The sequence below is a fragment of the Nothoprocta perdicaria genome, unplaced genomic scaffold (genome assembly GCF_003342845.1).
Source record: "Nothoprocta perdicaria isolate Ctin4 unplaced genomic scaffold, notPer1 scaffold_51, whole genome shotgun sequence".
NCBI classification, from domain to species: Eukaryota; Metazoa; Chordata; class Aves; order Tinamiformes; family Tinamidae; genus Nothoprocta; species Nothoprocta perdicaria.
The window spans coordinates 2,324,075-2,351,955 of NW_020455766.1; the positions used below are offsets into that span (position 1 = coordinate 2,324,075).

General features: G+C 41.4%; 1 protein-coding gene across 2 annotated transcripts in view; it reads left to right on the forward strand.

The window, feature by feature from the left end:
* LOC112954834 (follicle-stimulating hormone receptor) overlaps positions 1 to 19,610 on the forward strand; it is a 77,346-nt gene extending 57,736 nt beyond the window's left edge. Inside the window, exons 5-10 of one of the 2 annotated variants that reach the window (XM_026048098.1) lie at positions 772 to 843; positions 2,926 to 3,003; positions 5,881 to 5,949; positions 6,063 to 6,137; positions 10,870 to 11,055; positions 18,164 to 19,610. In XM_026048098.1, coding sequence (XP_025903883.1) covers positions 772 to 843; positions 2,926 to 3,003; positions 5,881 to 5,949; positions 6,063 to 6,137; positions 10,870 to 11,055; positions 18,164 to 19,391 — 1,708 coding nt within the window. In that variant the 3' untranslated portion in view covers positions 19,392 to 19,610. The remainder of the gene's footprint in view (positions 1 to 771; positions 844 to 2,925; positions 3,004 to 5,880; positions 5,950 to 6,062; positions 6,138 to 10,869; positions 11,056 to 18,163) is intronic. The other variant, XM_026048099.1, reaches the window with a different exon arrangement.
* Positions 19,611 to 27,881: the final 8,271 nt, after the last annotated feature.

Genomic DNA, 27,881 nt, shown 5'->3' on the forward strand with positions numbered 1-27,881 from the left:
AACATTGGCTGCCTTTGTACTGCCCTTGCTCGTATTCTTGATAACCATATTGATTCATTATTGATAAATTTGACCTGGTATAACTTTGTTGGTGCGTGTGGCCCCGTTTCCTTGTTGCCCCAAGAAGCCCTGGAGTTGGTGCTTCCAAGCCAACGTGCCTGGTGGGCACTGACCACAACGGAGCTGCACTCAGTARAATCAGTAGCACTGTGCAGAGCGGGAGATGGTTTCAGCTCCAAATGTTGCGGCTCAGTCCTGTCTCCAGCAGAGCATTCATGTGTGCCCAGCTCCTCACTCTCGAAGATGCTGGCAAATAAAGCATTTTCTCTTGTGTTATTTCTAATGGAGTTAATGTATCCACTATTAAAAACAAAAGTGGTAAAAAAAGTACCAAAAAAATGGTAAATTGACTTGTACTTTTTTCCTTAGAAGAGCTGCTATGAAAATAATTATTCTGTGTCAGTGCAGTTGACTTCTGAAAGTATCATTAGGAAATGAGCTGCTATCATTAGGAGCTGTTCTGAGATCATGCAGAGGGATTATGTGAATATCGAAAGCAGGGTTTCACTGTTAACTTCAGTGGGGACAGAGTTTTTTTTTTTTTTGGAGAAAATCCTTTTATATTCCAATGTAGAGTTTCCTTGGGCCATCCCAGCATCTGTGGCTGAAGTCTACCTTTTATAGCCACCATCTTTCAAGTCCCCTGTGTTTTTTTTCTATGTTAATCACTGCTTCACCCCTAATAATCTAGACTTGTTCTCTCTTCCTCAGGTTAATATCAAACACGGGTCTTAGATTTTTACCTGCTCTCCATAAGGTCCAGTCTTTCCAGAAAGTTTTGCTGTAAGTTTTAATGTCTGTTTTCAATTTTTTAGCAACTCCATTTGCATGTTCTCTTCTAACAGAACCTTTCAAAATGTGAATCTCCATGTATTCATTTACTAGTGTTATTACAGCCTGTTTGGTTGTAGTTCTAAAGGGTTTTTCTCTGGGTCTGCTTTCCATCACATGTTCTGCATTTTACAGGCAACTCTTCCTTGAACTATGTTAGGAGTGTGGGGCTACGTGACCCTGGGGACTGATAAYGGCTCCTGCTTCTAGTTCACCAGCTACAATTCAATGCAGGCTGGTGGAGGTGGAAATTTTTTGGCATCTGGTGACAGCTCTATGGCCTGCAGGGGCCRAGTGGCTGCTCTCAGTCTCGATCTCCGCGAGCAGATGGCCACATTGCAGAACACAAAGCAAACCACAAGGAAATATCCCCAGCATGTCCTTTTTGTTTTTCACTGKCAATAAAACTGTCCAGGAATGAAACATTGCTAGGGAAAATTTCAGGGCCAATCCAAAAAAAAATATTTGTATGAAATTTTGTGTGAAAATAGACACTTTCTTATAAAAACTGTATATAATCCAAAAGTTTTGTTATTGTTGTTGGCTTTTGCTGACAAAGAAATTGTAAGAGGTTTTCAGTCATTCTTTATATAGTATAGCACACAGAAAATCTAGGAAATAAGCATATATTTCTTCCGTAAGTTAAAATAAATCAGATTTCTTTTTAATTCTGAATCTTCAAATAAAAGATTTTTGAATCCTTGTTTAGAAGATTTCAATTTGTAGGAATATTAATTTTGCAGTTATCTTACTAGTGATCATGAAAATGAATAAAAAATGTACAGAAAAATCAGACTTGTCTGTATGTTGTATACACATATATATTGTAAGAAATAAATTTGTTTAATTTGTAATTTGGGGAACTACACTTAAGGGCTCTGTGAAACCATAAAGCAAATGCAACAGATACAGAGCACATTAGTGCCATGAGCTTTTATGATTATCATCATTCTTAGCTTGATTTGAATTATTGCGGCTTGGTGCACAAAGGTTTCCTTTTGCAGGTGAAATTCCTTCCTTTCTATAGTGCTAACTAGGCCTTGACACTGCCTAAGTCCCAAATAGATTTCAGTTTAAACTCTGGCCCCACAGAGGTCAATAAAAAAATTCACTTTGGCTTCAGTTCTCCCAAGATTTAAATCCCAAAGACAGATCTTCATGGGTTAATGATACCGTAAAGGGCTTGTACTTAGGACAGAGGTAAATCCTGCTTCTAGTGATGGTGCACTTTCTCTCCCTGTTCCTAACTGCTCATCTCAAATTGCAGAACAAGCTTGCTGTTTAACTCTCAGTTAATGCGGTGTTGTGGCCATATTTAACTGCCATGTGAGATAATTCTGGAACCACATTTAATTTCGAGCTTTGCAGATARTTCATTTTGTTCCCTGCTTTCCAATGGAAACAGCATGAAAACAAGCATATTCCCAGTCTAAATTATGAATAATACTGTTTAACTTCTTTGAGGTCTATTTTGAGCAAGCAACAGAATGTATATCTGCAGTTCCTTTTTTTATACCAGTCAAAACTGCTGAAAGACTGGGATGAATACTTGTCAGTTCAGCAAACCCAATTGACAGGGGCCCCACGTCCGAAGTTCTTAAGCACATACAAAGCTTATAAGCAACCCTGTTGACACTGGCAGGGGAATTATTCATAGACTTTTAKGTACCCTGCTGAATCAGGCCAGAGAGACTCAACGGCTTCTAATTCTGGTTGGGAGGTATATTCTGGTTTGGAGTGTCTTATACGTATTATCTATGTATGGGTTYTCATATATTCTAATGGTTGAAGCTTGTTTGGGATGAAGGCATAGGGGTGTGAAGAGCATCAGTTTGGAAATGTTTGACTTCAATCTTTTCTTTTACCAGGAAGGTTTGTGCTCTGTCGATGAAATGTGCTAGAAACTTTATTTGCTATCCTTAGCATGAAATAGTTCATCRAATTGAATATACGGAAAAATGCCTTTGGTGCTTGAAATACCTTTTCTTATTGAAAGGCTGATAGAGGTACAAAAAGGTATGTTTTATTTTTCAGAGACATTCAAGACAATATCAATATACGTACAATTGGAAGTAATTCGTTCATGGGCCTGAGTTCTGAAAGTGTGATTATGTGAGTAAGAAATAACAAATCCATTCTTTTGCTTGTTTGCTCATTTCATTTCCAGAATAGGGTCAAGAAAACCTTATTTATTCCTGAGGGATGTGCACTATTATGTAGACTTCCAAAATCAATTTGACGTTTTAGACTTTTCCCCTGCTCCTGAAATCTGTGTGTGTTGTTTTGCTGCCATGAAGAATGAAAGCTTTTGTGGTTTGTTTCCATTCTAATCCTGCTCTTTATTTTAGAACTACAGCATAGAATAAATGTAGTAATTACTGATACCAAGGTTAAACATATTCCACCTACAACAACAATTCCATGAGATACACATTTTGTTCAAAGGGATGGCGTGACTCATAAATATTTACAGTCAGATGCATCATTCAGAGGCATTTATTACCGAGGCAAAATATACRTAGATAGCGTGGAAATGTGGTATATTTATACACTGTGTTAATGAATTGATACAGACCAGTTCACAATGCAGTTTCATRCTGTGTAGTTAGATGTCCTTCCATTTGACTTCAACAATCATGTTTTTTAATGAACTACCTGAGTTCTTTGATCTTTTATACTGGTATACCAAAATGTACTATTTGCCAACAGGCTACTTTAATTTCACCTAGCCAGAAGACAGACTGGAAAAATTACCGACTGTGCTATGTAGTTTGCCTCAGATGCCAAAGCAGACAAGCCTGATCTGATTGACTGATGAGACTTGCATCGATTTTGGTGGGAGCAGGTCAGACCATAACTGCTTGGAGATTGCCCAAAATAGGCTAACAACAAGTCACTTCACTATTATCTCTCCCTTTTCCCCATCAGTCATCAGCACCCGCTGTCTATGTCATATTCCTGAAGGTTTTAACACAGAAACCTTAATGCAACCCCCTGAGATATTCACATACTCATATTTCAAATGTATTAAAATAATGATACTCTGAATGTACTGCTCTCTCTTATAATGAAAATACTTGCCAATCACATGGAATTTTGTTTTGTCAGAGCACTGTGCAGCAAGTAACCTGTGAAACCTGGCATAATCTGTGAAAACAGACATGCCAAAATAGCATTAAAAGGCCCAGGACCCTTTAGCACCTCCACGCTCTGGGGGATGCTCTGGGTCTGCCAGTATAAGCAGGTTTACTTGTGGCTTGCTCCAAGCACATTTAAACCAATAACTCAGATTGCATCTGATCTTCTGCCATGCATGGGACCAGCACAGGCTGAAATTATAGATTTTAGAGCCTAGAACAGAGCTTCCCTAAATTAAGGCATAAACAGTACCTCAGAGGCAGTGGCCTCTGGCACTTGGTGAATTGAATATTGTGTTTAAATATAGCTCTATAGCCATGAAATAGTAAKCAAAAGTAGATAGGTCGGATCTCTGGATCTCTCCAACAATTTGYGCTTGGTACTAAAGTAAAACTTCCRTTTTATTCAGTGGTGCTAGTAAGGATGCTGATTTAAGTGAGAGAAGAATTTGTCCCCATAGGAAGCTGCCCAGGAAAGAATTATAGTAAGCGCTCAGGATTCAGGTAGTATCTTGGCTCTTTTTACTGCTTGGATGCAATTTTCCAGGTGACAGCAGTATAGAGGCCACACTGCACAGCAGCAGTAAAGGCTTGGCTTTACAGCATTGATATCTCCTTACATTAGCATCATGCTCAGTGAGAGAATGCAGTAAGTGCTAAAACAGTGATTAAAATCATATATATCTGCCTGGCAGCTACAAATGGGTGAGATCAATGTAATAGAACAAATATTTCAAGTGCTATAAGTAGGGCCAGGTCTCTCCTCTTTGCCTGCTCATTCACATCTAATAGTGCTTGCAAGTGAAGGGGATGGTGACAGCTTTCCTGATCTGATCTGACACACGTTGCAGACACAGAGCTGGGCACATCTGCCTTTCATGGTCAGAAGGGTAATCCTCTCAGCCAAGCCCATAATTGATTTTCATGTTGACCTTAGCTCGCCATCTCGGACCTTGGATAAGTGGGTCACTTGCATGCTCAGCTTTCAGTGTGAATTAGAAATAAAATGTCCAGGTTTGGTGACAGTTTAATTAAATCTTTCCATTTTTGCCATCAATCAGACCTGTCATCCTGTGCTGGAGCGGGTGTGAGTTGCAAAGTGACACTTAAAAGGAGATGAAAGATTACACTATATAAATGATAAATATAACTGACCCAAGTATAAATTTTTTGGACCATGAAGGGAACAGGGGGAAGGACATTAAACATTAATTAGTTAATGCACTACAGTAAAAGCTCGGCAGAAAGCCCCAGGAGTTTTAGTTCACAGAATCGCTACCTGTTCCACCTCACACAGGCAGGAGCCCAGAGACATTGGGGTTACAGGCCCAGGAGCAGCCGGGGAGTGTAACTTGGAGAGTAATTTGGAGGGACAACAGATACCAAAGGAATTCAGCAGCGTAGCTGGTGGTTTCTGCTCCGCTGCCACCCCGTGCGTGCTGCCCTGCTCCGTTGCAGGCAGCCTCTTCTGCACCGTGTTCCAGGAGTTTGGACTGGAATAGCCTCACTGATCTTAATGCAGACATCAGGGAAAGCCATGGGAAAAACCATGCCCAAACCCATGCATCCAGCATCTTTAACTCCGGTTCAAAAGCTTGCTGTATGTATCATTTCTAAGGATAATGCTGATTTGTCCTATTCAGATCTCTGCTCACCAAATCTCCAAACTTCCAGCTCGTGAGACTTTCCCACCTGGCATTCATAGGAATTTCCTGGTTTAAATATCCATTTAGGAATTACATGCTTGAAATCACCTTATCTTTTTGTTGACCTATTTGAATTTGGTATGTTTTAGTTGGGAAGCGCATATAAGGACCTAACTGTTTTGTTTTGTGTTTTTTCTCTATTGCAGATGGCTAAATAAAAATGGAATTCGAGAAATTGAGAATCATGCATTTAATGGAACCTACCTGGATGAGCTGTAACTATTTCTGTTATTCAGTATTCTGCTAAGCAATTATTAGCAAGTAGCAACTCCTGCAGTTTTTTTTTAATATCAGATTGTTTTAGCATTGATACTGTTTTATTTTACAGAAATCTTAGTGATAACCAAAATTTAGAAAAATTACCGAATGAAGTCTTTCACGGAGCCATTGGCCCAGTTGTTTTGTAAGTAATATTCAGATTTTGTTTTTCTCCTTATTAACTCCCCAGAAAAGAACAGAATACGGCATTCAAAAGTGAATGTATGTCTGGATTTTAACATCTCACAAATGTTGGAGGTCAAAATTGGACCTACATATCTGAATATATATATATATATATAAAAAAGGAGCTATATCTAAAATATCAGTCTAGATCCAAGTGTTCACTTTATCCTCAAGGTTTTTGGAGCGTTTGGATCCTGTTATTAGATCCAGATTCCTCTCCAGAGCTGAGTAGGAGATAAGTTCTGCTTCACTTATGTGGTGAAAAAGCTATTCATTTTTAGTTTGGGGCAGAATCAAGGATAGGTGAGTGGCTTTGCCCTGCTTAAATCTGAATTGCACAGCMTTGAACAATTGAAAACTGCTGAGGATTTGCCCTGCAGCTCCAAAACTTAATTCTAAAGGTAAAATCCCTGCCCTGTGACTGTGCGTGGCTGCTTTGGCTTCTGAGCCGAGGCCACAATATGTAAGAGCTGTGACAAGCACATGGCCTGGATTTTTGTCACCAACTCTCTCTTTTCCAAAAAGATACCACAAAGGGGTGAAAATGAGTGATTTGAATCAGTGGAGGAATTGAATCACTGTTGCACAGTGGTTTAGAGGGGTTCGAAATCTTAAAAAAGGCAGAGAAAAACGGGGCGCCAACCGTAAGTAGAGATAAGAGCTCTTCTGGAGGCCTCGAATACACAGTCCAAGGCCTTCTTCCAGCTTACCATATTCAGTGTGCTTAGGATGTAAAGAGCCACCATATGGGTTACCTACATTTTACGCTGCTTGCATCATTCCCTCAATATGCCTTTCTTCTTCAGAAAAGGCTGCCAATGGAGCATCCTTTCAGCAGCAATACACTTGATGTTCCTTTGGAAAAACATCATTTCCTGGAGCGTGAAGTTAATGCATTTTCTTTACAAACAGTAGTTGATACAATCATATTCTGGAGGCTTATCAAATTGATTTGGCTGTAGTTCAGATTCATTTGATAGTTCAATTTCTAACCCTGAGTTATTTGTGTAAGAAGTTTTCTGTTCCATTACTAGTATGTCCACTATTCTATGGATGGTAAATTACCTTTTTATTCTGACTGAGATCATGAAAGAGGAGCCTTCTATTCATCTGTCACTGCAGCCTACATCAGAAAAATGATTTCACTTACAGAAATGATTGACTCATAATAATATATGTRCTGGGGAAAATAGTGTTGTTGAAAACAAATTTCTGTTGCAGGCTCCACTATTTTACTAAAACTTTAGAGTGTTTAATTAATGCTGTCCCTATTAATACCACCTTCTGTTTTAGTTTTCAGATTATTGAAATAATATGACATCTTCCTAGACACAAATATGAGTGTCACAATGCACCATTCTTATCACCTGCTCTTCCTTATTCAGGCTACACAGTTTCACAGATCAGTTCCTTCCTTGGGCTTCAGCTTTTGGCTGAATTAGAATGTCTCATTTGGAAAGACGCCCACTTCTGAGTTAAAGAATTTCATCATTGACAATAGGCAAGTAAATCAAATGGCTGATTAGATTTACACCTATACGCTGCCCTTCAGCACAAAAAAATACACTTCATTTCCCACCTAGATTTTTATAGCCTCAATTTGCAGCCATTTTCTTTCCTTTATTTCTCTTCTGGTACTCCCAGGGCAATAGCAGCTTACACCAGGTTTATAGGGGCAGGGTCACTTATTGAAGTCCATAGGAGCCTCTGCCTTCTATAAGCATTAAAACCTTGGGGAGCTCCGGTGGGGCAGAGGAAGCTGCAGGGAGGTGGCCTCTTTGCAGACACAACTCAGCTGCTGCATTCTGGCCTCAATTCCCTGGCTGCACCCGAAGTAGAGCAAGGTATGGTGACCATCCATCCTGCCCTCATAGCTTGTCTTCAGCAGGACACCCCAGGCCCAGGGTGCTCCTGCAGGTCTCCAGCAAGACGGCTCAGCTCCTGAAGCACTTCCAGAGGGCAGTTCAGATGCTGCCTCTGGGAAGATTCGTGTCACTCGCCAGTCCACTGCTACTGACCCCCAAAATCCCCGCCTTTTCGTGATATTTTTCTATGCACCTTTCAAAGCTAAATGACATTATCCACTGTCAGTATATTTTGCTAATGCAAGAGAGACTCCCAGTGGGGAAGGGAACTGATAGGAAGAGAACTCAGATTAATTTTGCTATTTCTACACTGGCTGCTATCAAGGCTGGTGTCAAGCAGTGGGTGAGGTCCCAAGGACCCTGTGAACTGAGGACTTCTCTGTAACAACTGCGTGGAAAAAGGTGCTAAATCACCTGCCCTCCACGCAAAGCAGGTTGCCCAAATTGCTTCTTTTTATGTGTAATAACACTCCTTTTAGTTTCTTTTCTTTTTTTTTTTTTTTTAAAAAAGGGATATTTAAAAGAAGATAGAGATTTTTCAGGAACATATTTAAGTATTTCAGGTTTAGAGATACTAGAGACCTAGTAACATTTTAGCTATTTTTAAGTCTAAGTGATATTCCTATTCATACCTGTTATTTCCCAGCTAGCATAATAACTGTTTGGGCTTGCTGGAGATTTTCAGCTAACAAGCCAAAGAAAACATTTTTTCATGCCCTTGTTTGGAATTATAAAGCCTTATGAAGTTCCATAGGCTCTTAATGATGCCCTGAAAGATACTGTCTGTGGATTTCGCCAGAAAACTGCAGTTTGCTTGTTTAGTCATGAATATATACTCAAGGTGACAGTTTTCATTAGGCAGCCTACTAAGGACAATAATCCGTCCATGAAACAATTGAGGTTGCCATTTGCAACCTAATTGCCACTTTATGTGTCTAAATAAAGAAATTTAAAGCTTGAGGTTCCTTTCAGCTGCTGCTTTTAGTTTTTTCCAGAGAAGACTCAGCCCCAGGACAACCTCAGGATCAGAGAGGAACCAGAGAGTGGGGCCAGATCCTTAAGGCAAGCGGAGCTTAGGGCACCCACCAGCACTTCCAGAAGTTACTGCTTGAGGAGGGTCCCCTGCCAGGGGCTTTCTCTGTTCCTTTACCCCATGTTCTGGCAGGCTCTGAGGGCTGCAGCCCTCTGGGCACGAGGAGCAGCTCCAGAGCCACCAGCAGCTGGCACGTTATGGACACGAAGACCATCATCACAGTTGGGYTTGATGATCTGGAGAGTCTTTTCCAACCATAATGATTCTGTGATTACCCACCTGCCAATAATTGCTTTAGCAGCTAGTATGAATTTGCTGGACTTTACTGATCTCAGCTAATGTTCTGAGTTAAGAAACATTTCCTGGCATTAATTTTGTTCCCCAGAATGGGGAGTGGAGGTGCAAATGTGCATCCTGTGCATAGCAACTGTCTGAACTATATATATGCTACTAAAATCTGGTCTCTCCCACATGTGGCACCATGCTTCTGCATTAATGTGGTACTAAAAATAATTTGTTTGTATTGTGCAGTGTAGATCAAATAATGTTGTCCTGATGTAGGACTGTTACACATGAACTGGAAAATATGTCCAGGGTGGATGGAGATAATATCAAATGCTGTCAGGGTGATTTATTAGGGAAAATACTGTCCTTTTGTCAGACAAAATAAAAAGCAGAGCAGCCTTCACAAGTGCTGGATCCTGGATCAGTCTCGTGGCATGAGTGCAGTGGCTAAGGGAGGTCTGGATGACGTTGCTTAGTCCATTTTACTGCGCTGCTGCAGAAGGAAGTGTGCTTTCCTGCTGGCACAGGCTGCAGAGCACAACTTGTGCCCCAGACAAGGAAATGTGGGGATGACTTGTCCCAGCTGTCACATGGTGGAGCATGAGGAGGGGTTCCTGAATGGCCCTTTTTGGGAGATGAGGAACAGTTGATCCTTCTTCCCCTCTCCCCAGTGTGTGGCACAAGTCATGATTTAGTGTTTGCACCATGCAACAATTTTCCCTTCAAAAGGTCTCCGTAATGCACTGTAATGCAACCTGTATCTTCAGCACATTCATCGTCGCTGCTTCCATCAGGACCTTTGATAGTCTGCTCCACACAGTAATTGCCTTCCTCATAAATACATCTCACCTCCTGTAATCCTCCTTCCTCAGCTTCAGCCCCTTCCTTAGCTTCAGTCTGTGCTCTCTTTGTTTTTTAAAACTCTGGAAAAAATAATATTTTCACACCTTGCAATTTGAACCTTCTCACCCTGTCCATATTTAATCTCTTTGCTTCTTAATAATACAAAAGCTCAAATTCCCTACCTGTCTTCATATCTGTTACCCCTGTGATCTTTGTATTTATTGCCTTTTGCATTTCCACCTTTTCCGCAGTAGCCTTCCTGTAATGAGATGTCCATGAGGACCATAACAGCCTTACATTGTGATTCCATCAGCCTTTTGTATATGGCAACAGTGTGCTCGGGTGATTGGTGCATTAATTTCACTCTTCACTAAACCCAGAATCACATGGAGCTAATGGCTTTTGTCACAGTTAATTCTTACCCCAGAAGGTTATAGTTTTTGTTTTTTAAACCAAGCTAGCATCGATTATTGCTTGCAATGAATATATTAGTTCAAGTCTCCTTGAGCAGCTCCTAATTTATCCCTCAATCCTATTTTCAGTGTGGCTTTCTAGAGGACCTCTTTCCAAGTGCTGTGGAAAGAGCAGGGCAGACTGAAACATACATCCAGTGTTGAGCAGAAGTTAATTTGCTTTTTACCAAAGTTTTCATATGTTTTCTTAAGGGATATTTCAAGGACAAGAATCAGTTTCCTGCCAAGTCATGGATTAGAACTCATTAAGAAGCTAAGAGCAAGGTCTACATACAATTTAAAAAAACTTCCTGATTTAAGCAAATTCAGTTCTTTGATTGAGGCAAACTTCACCTATCCTAGCCATTGCTGTGCATTTACAAACTGGAAAAGACAAAAGTAAGTGATTATTTCATTTGTTTTCCTTTTTGGTGCTTCTCAGCTTTGATAGTGTATTAAATAAACTTGTTCCAAATCTGATAAGAAATGCCTCTTCAGCACATGTGAGTTAATGGATAGAAATAAATAAATGTCAAATACGTAATCTTGGTGCATGTTACATGGTACACTGTGTATTTCAGCTKGGTGATAGCTCCACTAACATCAATATTTTCCCCAGCCAGAACTCTAGCTCATACTTGTCACAGGGACATCTTTCACCAGCACTGGCAGTYCTGGATGAACCCAGGGGCAACTGAAGACATTCAGGAGAAATACTAACTTTTCAAGAGGYAGCTGGAGGGAATGCAAAGTTCCCACAGAAACTTGCCAATATTTGACCCTCAGTTCAGGAGGGTTACAGGATCACTGAGTTGTCTTAGTCTCTTTTCTCAGGAAGTCACCCTGATGCTAAAAGTCAGTGTGACTAAACATATTTTATCTGCATTATCTGCATATGCATCATTTTACAGGCATGATTCCTAAATTGACTAACTTAGATACCCCTTAGCAAGAATCAAGTGTGGGGTCACCCAAAGTAAATTCCCATGGCAGTTGTAATTTATCATCAGCAAAATGCAATGAGATCAATGATTCTTATGAGTTATTTTCAGCTCCTCTGGTGGAATTAACAGGTAAATATTAATTGATAAATGAACCTCCCGAATTTTTGCCACTGGAAAACCATCAGGATTGGTACTTATGGAATCCCACACTGTTATTTCAAGTTCTTCCTTTGTTAAATGTCTTTAAATACTTGGAATACCATGTGAAAAAAAAAAAAAAAAAAAAAGAATGAAAGAAAAAAGAAAAGGAAAGAAAAAAGAAAAAAAATATGGTTTTAATTCAAGACATTGTTTTCAAAAGTTGCTTGAAACTTCAAAGAAAGGTAAAAACTTGCAGAGAAAGCAAAAACTACTAATAGACTTCAATACTTATAATAACAATTTATTTTAAGCATTATATTTTCACCAGGCAGTGAAAGATACCTCATCTCTCTTGTACTGCTAGCTAATACACATCACTTAGAGGTGCTTGCAACACTCTCTGGGTGAAGAATGCAAAGGTGATAAGAGGAGTATCGGGCAGAATCAATCCCTCATTGGCCGTTGTTGGGCCAAAACACAGAGTCTTTTGCTAGGAGAGTTTATCAAAAGGTGATATTTTCACATGCTTCTACTAGCTTATGCAGGCACAGTGCTTGGTGGCTTGCACAGGAGAAATGCTCCCAATCCTTCCACCACTGGTGGCAACTTGATAGTTGCCATTGATTCCGTGGAAGCGTGCCAAGCCCTGAAAAACTGAATAAGYAAAGAGATGTTGTTACCATGGTATGATTTACATGTTTGACCAGACTTCTGGACTGCTGGTGTCAAATCAAGACCCAAATCCCAGAATCTGTCCCTCAAGACAGGCAACTCAGCTGGATTTTTCAGAAACAGAGTACAGTCACTCCTCTTACTGAAAAAAAAGTTGCAGGAGGAAATGGCACTGACCTTTTGGCAAGATCTCTATMATTCTTCCCATCACTTGGGCTGTAAGTAACTTCACTGCCCCCCTTGCCCTTGAGGACTTAAACCCATGGCACACCGTTCAGCCTGTTTGGAAGCCCTTGGCAGGTAAGCGGCCAGCAAGGACACCAACACCAGCCACCCAACAGCCTTGGCAGCAGTAATTTGAGAGCCGTGTCCATGACCCGAGCAGAGCCTGTGCGACCTGCGTGTGGGTGGCCAGCGAGCAGGGACGGAGCACCACGCTGAGGCAGTTTGGGCAAGCGCGTGGAGTGATGCGAGCCCTTCTGCTGTCTGTCCAAAGAGAAGGAATTATCTTGTCAGAATAATTTACAGATTTGTGGAGCCCAACGGCTTGTCTTCACAAGTTGCCTAAATCTAAAATTTCAGTAATAAAATGAAATAAATAAAAGAAAAAGAAACTATAAGGCAGCTAATCCTTTACATAGAGCCTTCTAGGAAATACTTTTGGTGGCAAAAAAAACAAGGTGATGCTACAAGTACAAAACTACATAAAATTTAAAGATGCATAAGATATAAGACTACATAAGATTAGATATAAGACTGCATAAGATATAAGACTACATAAGATAAGATATAAGACTGCATAAGATATAAGACTACTTAAAATTTCACTAGCTGACCTCTCCACGTTTTCTTATTTCTGCTGGAAAAAAAAAAAAAGTCTTCTCAGGATAAATTTGCCTTGACCTCAATAATGCAGACATTTGTAGGCCTCACTGAATATTCTGTTCTGAGAGCTGAACTCTAGGGAACCCCAAAAGCTGATTCTCATCCCTGCTTCAGAAGAGAGACTTCTGTTCTTAGAAGGGGACACTTGGTGCTGCTGCTTCTCTTCTGAGAGAGAGGATTTTTTTGCATTTTAAGATATAAGCACATGTTAGTATGTTATATCTTATATTACTGTCTATATTAATATATGTTAATGATATTAATATGATTATCTCAAAAATTTGCTTTAAACAAGTGAAAGAACGTTCAAAACAGTTCTTTCAGAAAAAAAAAGAAAAGACTTAAGAGCTAGTTTTAATGGAGTCAATAAAACTGTTCTTATTTTTAGACATTTTTAACCATTGCCTTTTTTTTTTCATAAAAGGAACCATATTTGAAACTAAATTTAAAGTACAGACAAGTTTATATTAATTTCTGTGCTAAAAAGCTAAAGACTTTTAAAAGACTAGCTGCTGCGCAGGTACGAATTTTGTTTATTTTTACATTTCACTTTATTCTGTTGATTCAGTTAAATTCCAGGCAATTGTAACTGACAAAACAAGAWGGTTTTTGTTTATTAAAAAATAGGTGCAAAAGAGGAGAGACACTCATTCTAAAATGTAGAAGGATGAGGTAGCCATAAATAATCTATTCATATCTCTGGCTATTATTATGAATTTCTTTGTTCAATAAATGCACTTAAATAAACTGTTTTCTGTGTACAGCATATTCAAAGTAACTTTGTTTCACAGTTAAAACAATTGAATGCTGGTTTGGTACATTTTAGCTTTACTTAAATGTTCTTGCAATTAGAACATGACATGAATCATTAGGAAAATAATCATTGTCTTGCAAAACAAATGCTTCACAACTGGGCTGAAAGTACAAGAATTAAGACATCCTTTATCTCAGTGTATGCTCTGATGTATGATTACTTGAACAAATGTGCTCATATAGAGTGTATCATCTTCCTGATCAACTGAACAAAGCTGAATGTATTTATGTCTTCTATGGCAACCAGTCCAATCTTTTAAAAAAATAATAAGCATAAATACAAAACAATTGCAACACTGATTCAGAATAACCCTTCCTGATAACCAGTTCAAATCAAAATTAAAAACAGTTGTTTCATTCATACAGCCATGTGTCCAGTACTGAAATAGTGGCGGACTGGTGATCTCTCTCCAGTTTAAGGACATAAAATGGATGCATTTTAAATCAGGAGAAGGATAAAGTGCCCCGCTTTTGAAAATCAAAGGTATTAACATACATTTTGGCAGAGATTAGTATTATAGCATATATAGCTACTAAATATAGATAGTAGCTACACCTGCTCTCATCTCRAAGCAGTCTTGTTGACAGCTAGCACAAGCTGTGTGTGCATTCGAGGCTGCCCAGGATTTTAAGAGTTATTAATAGTCAGCAGCACTTGATCATAGAGYTTTGATGGGTTCCTTGGCAAGAGTTGTGTGTTAGTTTTAATGCAGCAAATATTACTTAATGTCTTGAGGACTGATGTCACTTGACTTACCCCACATTTTTGCAGGATCCATYCATTCCTCTGTTCAGATTTCTGTTCAGGTCTCAAAATATTTCCAGATAATCCAGGGAGGATAAAAAAGACAACTGATAACCCTCAGAAGGGCTTTTCTAAGGACTGCTGGGGCATTTGATGTTCACRTGAGAAGGAATTCACATGGATGTCTGATGTCTCTTTCTGACTGACCCATTTACATGAAATTTCTCCTTTTTGAGACTTTCGTAGTGCTCAAGTCTAATATATCACCTTTCCCATTACCTAGTTAAAAAAATACATGTACCCATGAACTGGCTCTRTTGTGATAATAGGAGTCTTAAATATACTATAGCAGCAGTGTTCTCTGCATTTTGGAGGACATCACTTCTCAGACAGACCAGCTGCAAGACTGAGAAGCAAGACGCAAAAAATCATAGTTTTGCTGCTACTTTTTCTGCTCCAAGAAGAATTATATGATAAATAGCAACCTGTAGATTCATTGCACTAGAATGCTGAGCCAATGGAAAGTAAACTAATTTTTAGGAAAGCTTTAAAAGGGCAAGTCCAGTGCACTACGTGGCGTTCCACTCGCATCCTTCTATGACTGGAAATAACATCCTGCTCAGATAGTGCCAAGGCTGGATGTGAAAACCCTCAACTTGGCATGGGCCATTACGAACTTGAGCAAGCTTTGCCTTTCTCTGACACAACGAGCACCTTCTGCCAAAATGTACGACAATGATGGGAATCTGCCCTTACACTACATCATTGTTCGTCGGAAGACCTGTCACTTGAAAACCTGTTTTTAAAAAAGCATAGCAGCAGCAGGAGACATATTTGGGCCTCATTTCATGAGAATATAATATCAGTTGCTCACAACTCACTTGCTGTCACTTTTCAGTAAGAATAATTGATTTGAGGTAGGACCTAATATGGAATCTAGACCTGGACTATTTATTCTGCAGAGTGTATTTCTCAGCACAAAAGATCCTGCTTTCACCAGATCCAGACAGAGTGCATAAAATGACAACTTGCGCAAAGGTTGATATTTTTGTCTACTTTTGTCAGAGCGCTCTGCCAATTTCAGTGTTATTCTTTAGGTTGTCCTTTCTCTAGTTTTATTTTTCAGACAGTTTGCTTTAGTGGAGCCAACAAGAGGATTACAAATAGCATGAATAAATGAACACGCTTAAAATGCATATGGTCTCAAAAGGACACAAGGACCCATCCTTTGCCAAAAACATATTAAATTATTATTCCCAATGCACTGTCCAGCACAAAGRGCAAATATTCCAGGGCAAGAAAGCCATAAATGTTAGTCACAAGAGATCCATGTTCAACGAAGGCTTTTCTTTCCCTTAATATTTTGGAAATTCTACCCATTCTTAGTTGCTTATGGTGCAAGTAACAGGAAGACTTCTTGGCACCAGTCCTTGGAACAGAGCATCCAGCCTCGTGGGACTCTGATTTTATTTGTGACCTCTGGGTGTTAAATAAGAACAAGAATTAGCAAACAATAATAAGCAGAAATGTTTTGCTGACCCTAAGCAGCTGCCTTATATGTGGGATAGATGTAGCCTGTAGGCACTGTCTCCATAATTTGGGTCGATTTTTCACTCCTGGCCAAAAAAAAAAAAGAAAGGTTTGTTTAAAAACATTTCCTTGGGTTCATTTGCTAAAAGCGACCAGTTACGATAGCTATGAAGGCCCACGAGTGCTGCTGCCCTGAGCTGTGGGACACGCTGCCCTGTCCGTGGGGTCCAGGCTGGCGCCCCTCGCTGCTGCCCCGTGCCGTGTCTCGCTGCTGCGACCGTGGCCTCCACGGGGCATATCTGCCCTCCCAGAAAAGCAGCTTTCTGCCTCGGCCGATAAGCGAGATACAAAATATTGATAAYAGTGGAGGATGCTCGGGACGTCGCAGGAGGGGAGGGAACGCTCCTGACCCGCTGCTGCTGCTGGGGCTTCTTTAGTTTTCCTTTCCTGCAACCAAATGCTTTAAGCTCATGGGTCTGAGGCACGGGCGGGTGGAAGATGTAGTGCGTGTACAAAGTGAAAGGATAAAAACAGGTTACAAATACAAACTCTAACTTGCCCAGCAAGCTGTTTTCTCATGTGCAGTGCAAGTCAGGGCAGGGGACGTGGCGAGAGCCTGTCCTGGAGAATAGGCAGCTAAATTGCTATCATCTAAGCCGGGGTGAAAACAGGCAGAGCTGAAGCACTGCGTTGGCTTTGCAGCACAATGCCAGCTGCTCTGTTTGCTCCCTGGTATTTTCTACCTGGATGGAGCTGATCATCCCTTTAGCAGAGCCACAGCACTCCTTTCTTCAGCTGGTCTAGATGTGAAGGAAAAGGGCAGGGGAGTTAATCCTCCAGGAAATAAAGGTGAATACAAACCGTCAAAAAAAAAGTTTTTTACATTCCATAGGGTTTTTTTAAACTCTTTTTTGAAGGGAACTCTCTTTCCTAGTTTGTTTTTTATTTCTTCTAAAAAAAATGAGACTGTTTTAAAAAGATCCAATGATGTAAACACACAGAGCTATTTTTTCTATAGAAATCTTCATCTGGGTCAGATTGGCTTCTAAATCATTTTCCTTGAAAGTTTTAGGAAAAACATCCTACCAGGTCTTACGTTTGTATCTGTTAAGATACCTTCCAGAGATTATCTCGAAGCCCTGAATTGACTCATTTGTGCTGTCATGTTAATGGACAGTGGCCAGCATGATAGGAGATACTGAAAATAAATGTCACAGGCTGGAGTTGCTGTCTGCACTGATGGAGTTGCAAGATTTACTATGACACACTGACCMGTTTTCCCTAACAAGAACACTAGGGAAAAGGGGATTCAAGAGTAACACTAATAGATAACATAAAGTTTATGATTTTTCAGACTCCTTTTGAGCACAGTTGCATTGAATCATACTTCACAGTCTTGTCTTAAATAGTGATTCATCATTATGTTTCCCCCATGCAGAATCTCATTATCAAAAACATATGATAAGTCCAGTTAAAATAAAGGAGGCTTCTTACAGACGGCATCTATCCGGGTGGATAATTGCATCATGGTTGTTAGCACAGCAAACATGACGCTTTCCTTTCCCTTGCATTTTACTATGCTTTTGGTTTATTTACATTTTCATGTAATACCTTGTAAATGGGGACCAGTCAGCCCATTAATTTCAAGCTCCAGGGTAGTCTATAATCAGCTAACCATAAGGACAGAGCTGTTAATGGAAACTGCATGATTTCTCATTTGTTGTGTGCCTCTTGCTGTGTCTCTCAGTTTCCAACTCTACTCTTTTTACAATTTCAGCACTGAATTACATCCAATATGTAGTTTATCTCAGGCGAAGCAAGACCTTGATGAACAGCATGGTGATAAGAGGCACAGACGATCTGCAGCTGAAGATTTTATTTCCTACAGTGGCAAAAGGTTTGGGCCAGCAGAGAATGAATTTGACTACGGTTTATGCAATGAAGTAGTTAATGTCGCTTGTTCACCTAAACCCGATGCTTTCAATCCATGTGAAGATATTATGGGATACAATATTCTCAGAGTCCTGATATGGTTTATCAGCATCCTGGCTATCACCGGGAACATCATTGTCCTTGTTATTTTAATAAGTAGCCAGTGCAAACTCACTGTACCTCGATTTCTGATGTGCAATCTGGCATTTGCCGACCTTTGCATCGGTATCTACCTCATGTTGATCGCATCTGTAGATATCCAGACCAAAAGCCARTACTACAACTATGCCATAGACTGGCAAACTGGGGCAGGATGTAATGCCGCGGGATTTTTTACAGTGTTTGCAAGTGAGCTTTCAGTCTACACCCTGACTGCAATAACTCTGGAAAGGTGGCACACCATCACCTATGCCATGCAGCTGCACCGCAAGGTTCGGCTTCGTCACGCCCTGATTATAATGATTTTTGGCTGGATATTTGCCTTCACGGTGGCACTTCTCCCTATCTTTGGAGTCAGCAGCTATATGAAGGTCAGCATCTGTTTGCCCATGGATATAGAAACACCATTTTCTCAGACTTACGTTATTTTTCTTTTAGTGCTCAATGTACTTGCATTTGTGATCATATGTGCCTGCTACATCTGCATCTATTTCACTGTGAGAAACCCTAATGTTATCTCTTCAAACAGTGACACCAAGATTGCCAAACGCATGGCCATACTGATCTTCACAGACTTCCTCTGCATGGCACCAATATCTTTTTTTGCAATATCAGCCTCACTGAAGGTTCCTCTCATCACAGTGTCCAAATCCAAGATTCTTCTGGTTTTGTTTTTCCCCATCAATTCATGTGCCAACCCTTTCCTCTATGCCATTTTCACAAAGACTTTCCGAAGGGATTTTTTCATTCTGCTCAGCAAGTTYGGTTGCTGTGAAATGCAAGCCCAGATTTACAGAACAGAGACCTCCTCATCTGCTCATACTTTCCACACGAGAAATGGCCATTGCACTTCTGCATCAAAACACAGTGATGGTAATATTTATTCACTGGTTCCTCTGAATCACTTGAACTGAAATGTTTGCCTGGATTTGTGTCTGAGGCAGTGCGATAATCAGTTTCCACTGTGAATTTGAATAATGATTTGAACATAGTATGTAAAATTACTTTTTATGGGGAAATGCTTTTATTTCCACACTGTCGATTTCTTTGTTCAATGAACAGCCACCAGAAATGACAGTTAATGACGACCTGATATTCTTGAAGGACAATGACCAAAACTTCAGTATACACTGAAGTGTCCTTATAGAATTGTCTTAAGAAATAAATGAGCTGCACAAACTTGTATCTCTCACTATACTTCATTCTAGTAAGCATTTAGTAAGCATGCTTACTTAGAATTAAGTACTGACTATATACAAGTGAAAGAAAAAATACAAATTTTTTTTATCTGTGAAGCATTCTATAACAATGACAAAGTAATTAGCTGTTTTTTAATTAATTAATCGGATCTCCCAGGGTTACAGGAGGCAGAAAGCCAATCCTTCCTCAGCACAGTCTTACTAGGAATGAGACTACCTTGTTTTTCTGTTTGCCACAGCACATAACTAGGTGGCATCCCCAGGTGGTTGGTGTGAGACGTTTCTCACTGCAAGGACTTGCCATACTCTGCACAGAAGTGTCACGCTGGGTAGGAGTCATCTACATCTAGATTGCCAGCGTCACAGAACTAGATCACATCTCTGTTTGGATCAAGAAGTCTGGTTGGGTCTTGATGGAGTTTGCTTGTTTGTTTTCAAGATTAGAAAGAGCAAGAGAAGCCCTTTGTAATGAGAAGGATGTTTTCTCAAGCTGGGTTGGAATGGCTTTGCGAGGCTGAGCCTTTGGGATATGGCAACATGGGCCACGGTGCTGCTTTAAAGCGATTCCTGAGGCATGTTTCCTATACAGCAGTATTAGTGCTGTGGACTCTCTGGACTACACAGGGGACTTGTGTTCAAAATCTGGCCTTGGAAAATCTGACCCAAAACTTTTGCAAAATCCTAGAAGTTCTCTTGCCCTTTCACTTCTAAAAAAAAATACAAATATCCTTTGTGTGTACATTGTCACAAATGGTCCAGGAAAAATCTGGGGAACAAAAAAAAAAAAAAAAAGCTGTTTTCTGCATATATTTGAATAACAGCAACTACAACAACAAATTCTTAATCAAGATTGCCTACTTTTACAGAGGTTTTGAATAACATCTCCATGAATTAATGTGTAGTTTGAATGCCAAACTTCTTGTGGGTTAGCCATACCAGCTTACATCAAGCAATGTGGAGTTCTGCTGCTTGTGTGCAAGTACATGGACACTAGGGAACGTCAGAGAAGATGCAAGTTAGGAGCATGGACTTCATTCCCAGCTCACAGACATTTTGAAGTTTTTGCCCTATGAGATTATAAATCCTTGGAGTCTTCATGGCTAAATGTGATGAGCTTAGAGCTTTGATATTTTTCCTGCCTACAATTCTTAAAACTTTAGCAGCAATCTTTGATGCTTCCATCCATACTTCCCTCCTGCCATCAGCTTCACATTTTAGCATCTGGACCTCATGTGAATAACTACAGGAGATGATTACTCAGTCAGTCCAAGCTAGGTAAGAAAATATCAGCTCTCAACTGCATAAAACAGGGAAGATCAAAGATAGTTGGTTGGTAGGGGAGATTTTCATTTTTCTGTGCAAGTAACTGTCCTCCAAGRGCCAGGAGAAGGAAGAATTGAAGCAAAACAGTCCCGCTCTAGAAAGCYCTTCTAACTACTCAGAGGAATCACTTCTTCACAAACACTGTGTTATGCAGTGAAGTATCCAGCCATTAAAACCCAACCAGATGGAAGTGTTTGAATGATGATAGGCAGAAATGACAAATATTTTAGACACATTAGAAAAAGACTTTCTTGAACTTATCCCTAGTCCAAAAAATCAGAGGTATTCCTTGACAAATAGTAGGCCAGTCTTACTGACAAATGGGGCAGCGTTCTTGTAGCATGCCACACATTTTTGCCTGGGCCCTGACCAATTTCCAGGGAATTAAGGTGAAAAATGGGACACCTTAGAAAAGCAATCATTCTGAATTTTCCTCTGAGTATACTTCTCACAGACTTGGAGAGTATGCTGTATGTTTTCCAGGACACAGTCCTCAGTCCTTGTGCACTACAAGTGCTTTACTCAACAAGTAGCCATGTTAAGAACAGTATTAGCACCCTCTGGGTTGTGTACAGCTCACTAGAACTTAACCTGTCACAAAACATGGTGTTTGTGTTGGATCTTCCACATGCTCTCGTGTGTATGTGGGACTCACAAACTCGGTCCAGTTCATCTGCTTCATGTCACATTTGCAGAGACAGGTCCTAGCTAAACATGCTCTGTGAAGAAGAACCTCTGACCAAAGACGGAGCAGGGTCATGTCCTGTAACCAGAGGTCGGAGCAGGACCCAAAGGAGAGGCCCATTCAGCCCAATGCTTTTCCAGGGGTGATACCTGAGCAGCAAATACAGCCTGAATAACCAAACATCTGCTGTCACCTCCAGGACAGCACAGAAATGCTAGCACCAAGGCTTTGTCTGTAAAGAGGAGAGGGCTTAAGACAMACATCCTACTCACACTTATTGCTCACACACAGGACCTCCTGTGATGGTCTGTTTCCTGGCAGCATCTGCAAAACTGGGATCCAAACCTCGTGCTGCCAAGACCAAACTTCCCTCTTCAAGTCCTCAGATCTCTTTGGCTTTCATTACTCTTTGCATTTGAATTTTAAGCATCTTCCAAATTGGAAGGGGCACAGTAGGTAGGACCCATGTCTGTTGGAATTTGTGGGATATCGGTCCTTTTATAGTTATTTTTAAAGTGGCATTTTTTTCTTTGAAGAAAATAGCGTAAGAAAATATGACATACATTTTATTCATGCTTGTAATGTATAAAAAGCCTGCTGGTGCCTGGTGTAGATTTTCTCAGCACTGAACAACATGTTTATGCGTGTAATCTTTAAACTATTTTGCATTTCCATTTCTGAAATCTATTTTAATAAAACCAATATCAAAACAAAGTGTCTCGAGAACAAGTGTACAGCTAGAGATATGCTGACGAAGAATGCAATAAATGTTTCTGCTTATCTGGAGAGCTCCATTTGTGCAGTGCAGCCTCCGCAGCCAGGGTCATCGTGACCTGCAAATGAAACTTGCCTGATGAAAGACACCACTGAGAAAAACCCTTCTGTAGTCTCAGGCAGAGGTAAGAGAGAGGTATGTCTGAAGCCACTCAGATAACTCAAGAGCACTGACTTGGCTTTGTTTGAAGCCAACTTAATCTATTAATTCACATTTTTTATAGAATAAGAAATAAGATGAGACAGGATTTTTTCCAGTGCCGAGCCTCCTGTTCAAACAAGGAGGCTGATGTGCACAGGTGCCTGCAACAGCCAAGGGCCACAGGTGACAGGTCAGCCCTGTCTCTGCTTAGCTCTGGCACATCAGAGTTGCTGCGTCAACCTTGGCCTTAGCTTGCCAGCTACCTCGAAAGACCTTCTGCCAGCTGAAAACACTGCAGTTTCCTGGTTGCTTTTCCTCCCTACCTGTACATGGCACCCTGCATCTGGCTCTCAGCGTTCATCCAGCCCCAGAAAAATCCCTGCTTAGTGGTACATAAAGCCTTCGCTCCTGTTGAAGCTATCTTGGCTCCCACAAAGAGACAGCCCTAGCCCATTTGCTGCCTCTGAGGACACCACAAGTGTTTTCYCCATCTCTTTGACATCTCCCAGGCCTATGTCTTGTGGGGAATTGAGGAAGGTCTGGGAGTGCGATGCTCCCACACAGCAGATGTTTGCTACCAAAGGGAGAAATGGGGCCCATTGGCCGGGATGGACTAAAGACCACAGGTAATGGGAGCAGCTGGTCAAAACTGTCACTAAAACCTAAAACCTAAGCCACTGGAGAGGATGAATTAAGAAATATTTTCCTTACATCACTGTAGATATTGCACAGCAAGTCTCCAAAGAGGGTCCCTTATTAGAAGGCAAGTCTACATTTGCGCTTGTTAGCAATTCAAGAGGATTTGTATCCCATTTACTAAGCCTCCAAATCATTTAACCACTTTTCTTTCTTGTAGATCCCCTCCTAATCCTTCCACCAAGGACACAGGAGATAATCTTACATTTAATTTATGTAGCTTTGTCATTAAGAAGAGTTAATAATGTGAAATGATTTATCCTCAAGGAATAATTTAACCATTCCCTCCTTGCTCTGCCCAAGCCATGAACAATAGTCACATAAGCACACAGAGACATCCTCACATTCCTGCATCCTTAATATGGGCATATGTAAWCTCTCACTGTGTACACAAACATGAACTGCATACACATGCTCCCTTCAGGGTGAGTTTGCAGACTAAGTACTTGCTTTCAGGCACATATTTGAAAATTTGGGCCTTGTTTTATGCTTTAAAATATTCAAGCATAGGAGCAAGACTTTACAGCTGTCATCGGGATAATTAAACTCTTCATTAACAGTTGTTCTCAAACCAGTAGGTGACCTTTAATTGGAGATGTGAAGTGCTCAGGAAGGGATCTGAAGCATTAAAGAACTGCAGAGGCTTCTTCCCTTTCCCCGTCCCTCCTTCCCTCTTCCCTCCTTCCCAAAGCCATTGGAAACCTTTTATTAATTTATTTTTCCTACAAGAGAAGTAAAGTTGGATGAGGTTAGGAATGTGATTCCAGACCTAACATGTCAAATAAACACCTCATTKAACTTTGTCATAGCTAAAATACTGTATTTCTTTTGTCTCGTAGGCTTTGCCATGTGTCCCCTGAGTCTTTGCTGCACCAGCCTATACACCCACAGCAAGGTCCCACATGCAGAAGAGCAATGCTCTTGGAGAAATCACCTTGGCCAACAGGACAGTGCATAGATGGGAACAGGCTATATTTTGGAATTGGRTGGGAGACTCCAGGGCAGCATGAGGCAGTAAAGATTGTTCTGCTTTCTGGCATCCTAATAGCCAGAGCTGAAATTCTGCTAAAACGTAGCTCCCAGGGGACAAGCAGTAGGACTTCGCATAGAAAAGCCTACAGAGAGACAAGTTTAAATGAAAGTTTAAATGGAAGTTAGGGTAACTTCCCTATGGAAATGGAGAAGGGTAAAATCAAGCTGTATAAATCGTGCCAATGTGATCTCCATGGAAAAGAGCAGCTCCATCAGGGCCATGCAGGCTGCCCGCTGTACCATCGCCCATGGGCTTCACTTGGGGGCCTTTGCTGTGCCCCACCTGGGAGCTGCAGAGCACTAACTGGCTTTGTGCTCTCCCAGATCCTCCTTTCCTTGCCTGTAACACCTGAGCAGGTGTTTGCAAAGCCCTCCATGAAGGCCCTGTGCTCTTTCCTCACCATTGCCTCAGGTTTACCCATCTTGGTCTTTTCCACCTTTGATGGTTTGTGCTGCCTGTGCTTAGCAATGCTCCATTTTCAACTGAAATCATGAATAAAGAGAGTCCCTGGCCCTTAGAAATACTGCTTCAGAAATTGKTAATTAGAAGTTTGCTGTGCAATCTGCCTGCTCATCTTTATCTACTGRGGTGTATGCATGTCCTCCTGCTGCTTTCCAGTTTCTGTCTCCCATTTTGGTTATTTTTTGAGTGATTATTGTGAGGGTAGCCGGCATTTACCAAACTTAGCAAATTGTTTTAAAACAGTTGCTTTCCAGACAGTTGGGAGCAATAAATCAGTGTGCAAYTCGCAGCTCCCTCTCCCTGCCTCCTGCAGATTCCCCAGTTTATCGTTTGCTTTATTRTTAAAAAACTCTCATCTATTTTTTAAATAATTTAAATAATAATATAATTTAAATATTTCAATTCAGAGCTTTTCTTTGCCCACTCCATTGCCATATGCAGCTTCATATTATCTCACCAAAGTGCTTTATGATATCCAGCTTTCTCAGGTACCCTGGGAAAGGCTGGACAAGGAGGGACAGAGCCAACACAGGCTGGTAAAAGCCATAAGAGGGCAGGGCCAAAGGGGGGCAGTTTTCCAATGGGACCTCCCATTATGAAGGGACCGTCTGCAAAGGGAAAGCTTTTCCATTTCCATTCCTGTGTCAAGGTCTTCACTGTGGCTGGAGAGATGCCTCCCACTTTTGGGTCCCAGTGCACATCTATATGGCAGGAGACAATAACATATACCAAGCGAGCAGGGGCACCAGAAAGAGGGGTTTTGCTTAAAGAAGAGCTAACTTGCCTGGACTAGCCAAAATCAAGTAGAAGCAGATTTTATTTCCATGATATGTGGCCATATCTGCATTTCTGCATGTTAACTTAATCAAGAGCAGAGTTTGGGGGAGTGTTTCCTCCTGAGTGCAGCTTCTCCTGCCACCTGGTTCCAGCTCTCCCCTGCACTGCTGGTTCCCCTCTTCCCCCAGCTCCTATCCTGGCCACTCTGACACTTCCAGGCTCTATTCTTGCACCTTCCCTGGACTGATGGTGGTGATAAATGGGGCCGAGACCAGTTGAAGGCCTGTGGCCAGTGCTGTCCCCCAGGGGTCAGTACTGGGCCCGCTGCTGTTCAACTTGTTCATCAATGACCTGGACRAGCGCACGGAGTGCACCCTGAGCAAGTTTGCAGATGACACCAAGCTGGGTGGAGTGGCTGACACTCCAGAGGGCTGTGCTGCCATCCAGAGGGACCTGGACAGGCTGGAGAGTTGGGCAGAGAGGAACMTCATGAGGTTCAATAAAGACAAGTGCAGGGTCCTGCACCTGGGGAGGAATAACCCCAGGCATCAGTACAGATTAGGGGTCGACCTGCTGGAAAGCAGCTCCACGGAGAGGGACCTGGGAGTCCTRGTTGACACCAAGTTAACCATGAGTGAGCAGTGTGCCCTCGTGGCCAAGAAGGCCAGTGGGATCCTGGCCTGCATCAGGAGGAGTGTTGCCAGCAGGTCAAGGGAGGTGATTCTGCCCCTCTMCTCAGCTCTGGTGAGGCCGCACCTGGAATATTGTGTGCAGTTCTGGGCTCCCCAGTATAAGAGGGACGTGGAGCTCCTAGAGAGAGTCCAGCAGAGAGCAACAAAGATGATGAAGGGAATGGAGCATCTCTCATACGAGGAAAAACTGAGTTAGGCCTGTTTTCCCTAGAGAAGAGAAGGCTGAGAGGGGATCTTATGAACATGTACAAATACCTGAGGGGAAATTGTAGGGARGATGAGACCAAGCTCTTCTCATTGTGAATAGGACAAGGGGCAGTGGATATAAGTTGAAACACAGGCAGTTCCATCTGCCTGGGAGGAAGAACTTCTTTCCTGTGAGAGTGCCAGAGCCCTGAAACAGGCTGCCTAGGGAGSTTGTGGAGTCTCCTTCTCTGGAGATCTCCCAAACCTGCCTGGATGCTGCCCTGTGCCCCGTGCTCTGGGTGTCCCTGCTGGAGCAGGAAGGTTRGACTAGGTGATCTCTAGAGGTCCCTTCCAACCTCAACCATTCTGTGATTCAGACAGACATACATGTGTCACCACAAGTTAAAAAAGGTCGTGTCTCATGCACATTTCCTTGGCCAGGTGAGCAGCATTGATCTTCACACCTCACTCGTGTTTGCAAAGCTTTGAGTAACAGTAGTATGCAGTGAACACGAGCAACAGAGGCTAGGCCCTGAAGAAGACCTAGAGTAACTGAGTAGCCAGAACCTCATGAGAAGACTCTGAAGACCTGAGTTTTTAACAGATGTTTAGTCTTGGAAAACTGTTTGGGAGGTGCTATGTTTTAGCATGAGGTATGATAAGGATCAAGGATCTGCCATATTTTACTTAGTACTTAGCTAAGCAAAATCTATTTCCCATTGGAACATTTTATACCCTCACAATCTCTCTTCCCAGAAGACCACAAAAATAAAGAGGTTTTGGAAGAGTGTGCCTGGATAAAGACTCAATGCTGACAGCATGAGGAGAATGACAGAGGAATGGACAGCATCCAGGAAAAAAAAAATGTGATAAAGCAGCTAACAAGAGCTTCTGTCATATGTCAGAAGTAGAGTGATTTTCTTCAGGTGGTACCCAGAAACWAGACAGTATGCATGGAAAATCTTCCAGATCCTGTGCTGTTCAGGCAGCAAAGAGGCAAGAGCAAAGAGGCAGCCAGAGACAACTCGCAGAGTTTTTTTTTTTCAAAGAGTTTTTCTCTTTTTTAACATTGATGAAGGCTGAAGAAATGGTGCAGCACAAGGATCATTTCCACAGTAAGTGACCTTTGAAGTGGGGCTGACCTGATGTGTAAGCTGTGTGCTGGCCCTCCGCACTGCAGCACACTGCAGGCCGAGGAGGAAGAGGTGACATTTGCTCTATGCCTAGGAAAAAAATCACCCATGTTGGCACCCACCAACCAGCTCCAAACACATATCTGCTTACAGGCCCTTTCGGCTGTGAGGCCCCCACATCACAGAACAGTGCCAGAGCAACCTGCTGGAAAGGAAAGGAAAGGAAAGGAAAGGAAAGGAAAGGAAAGGAAAGGAAAGGAAAGGAAAGGAAAGGAAAGGAAAGGAAAGGAAAGGAAAGGAAA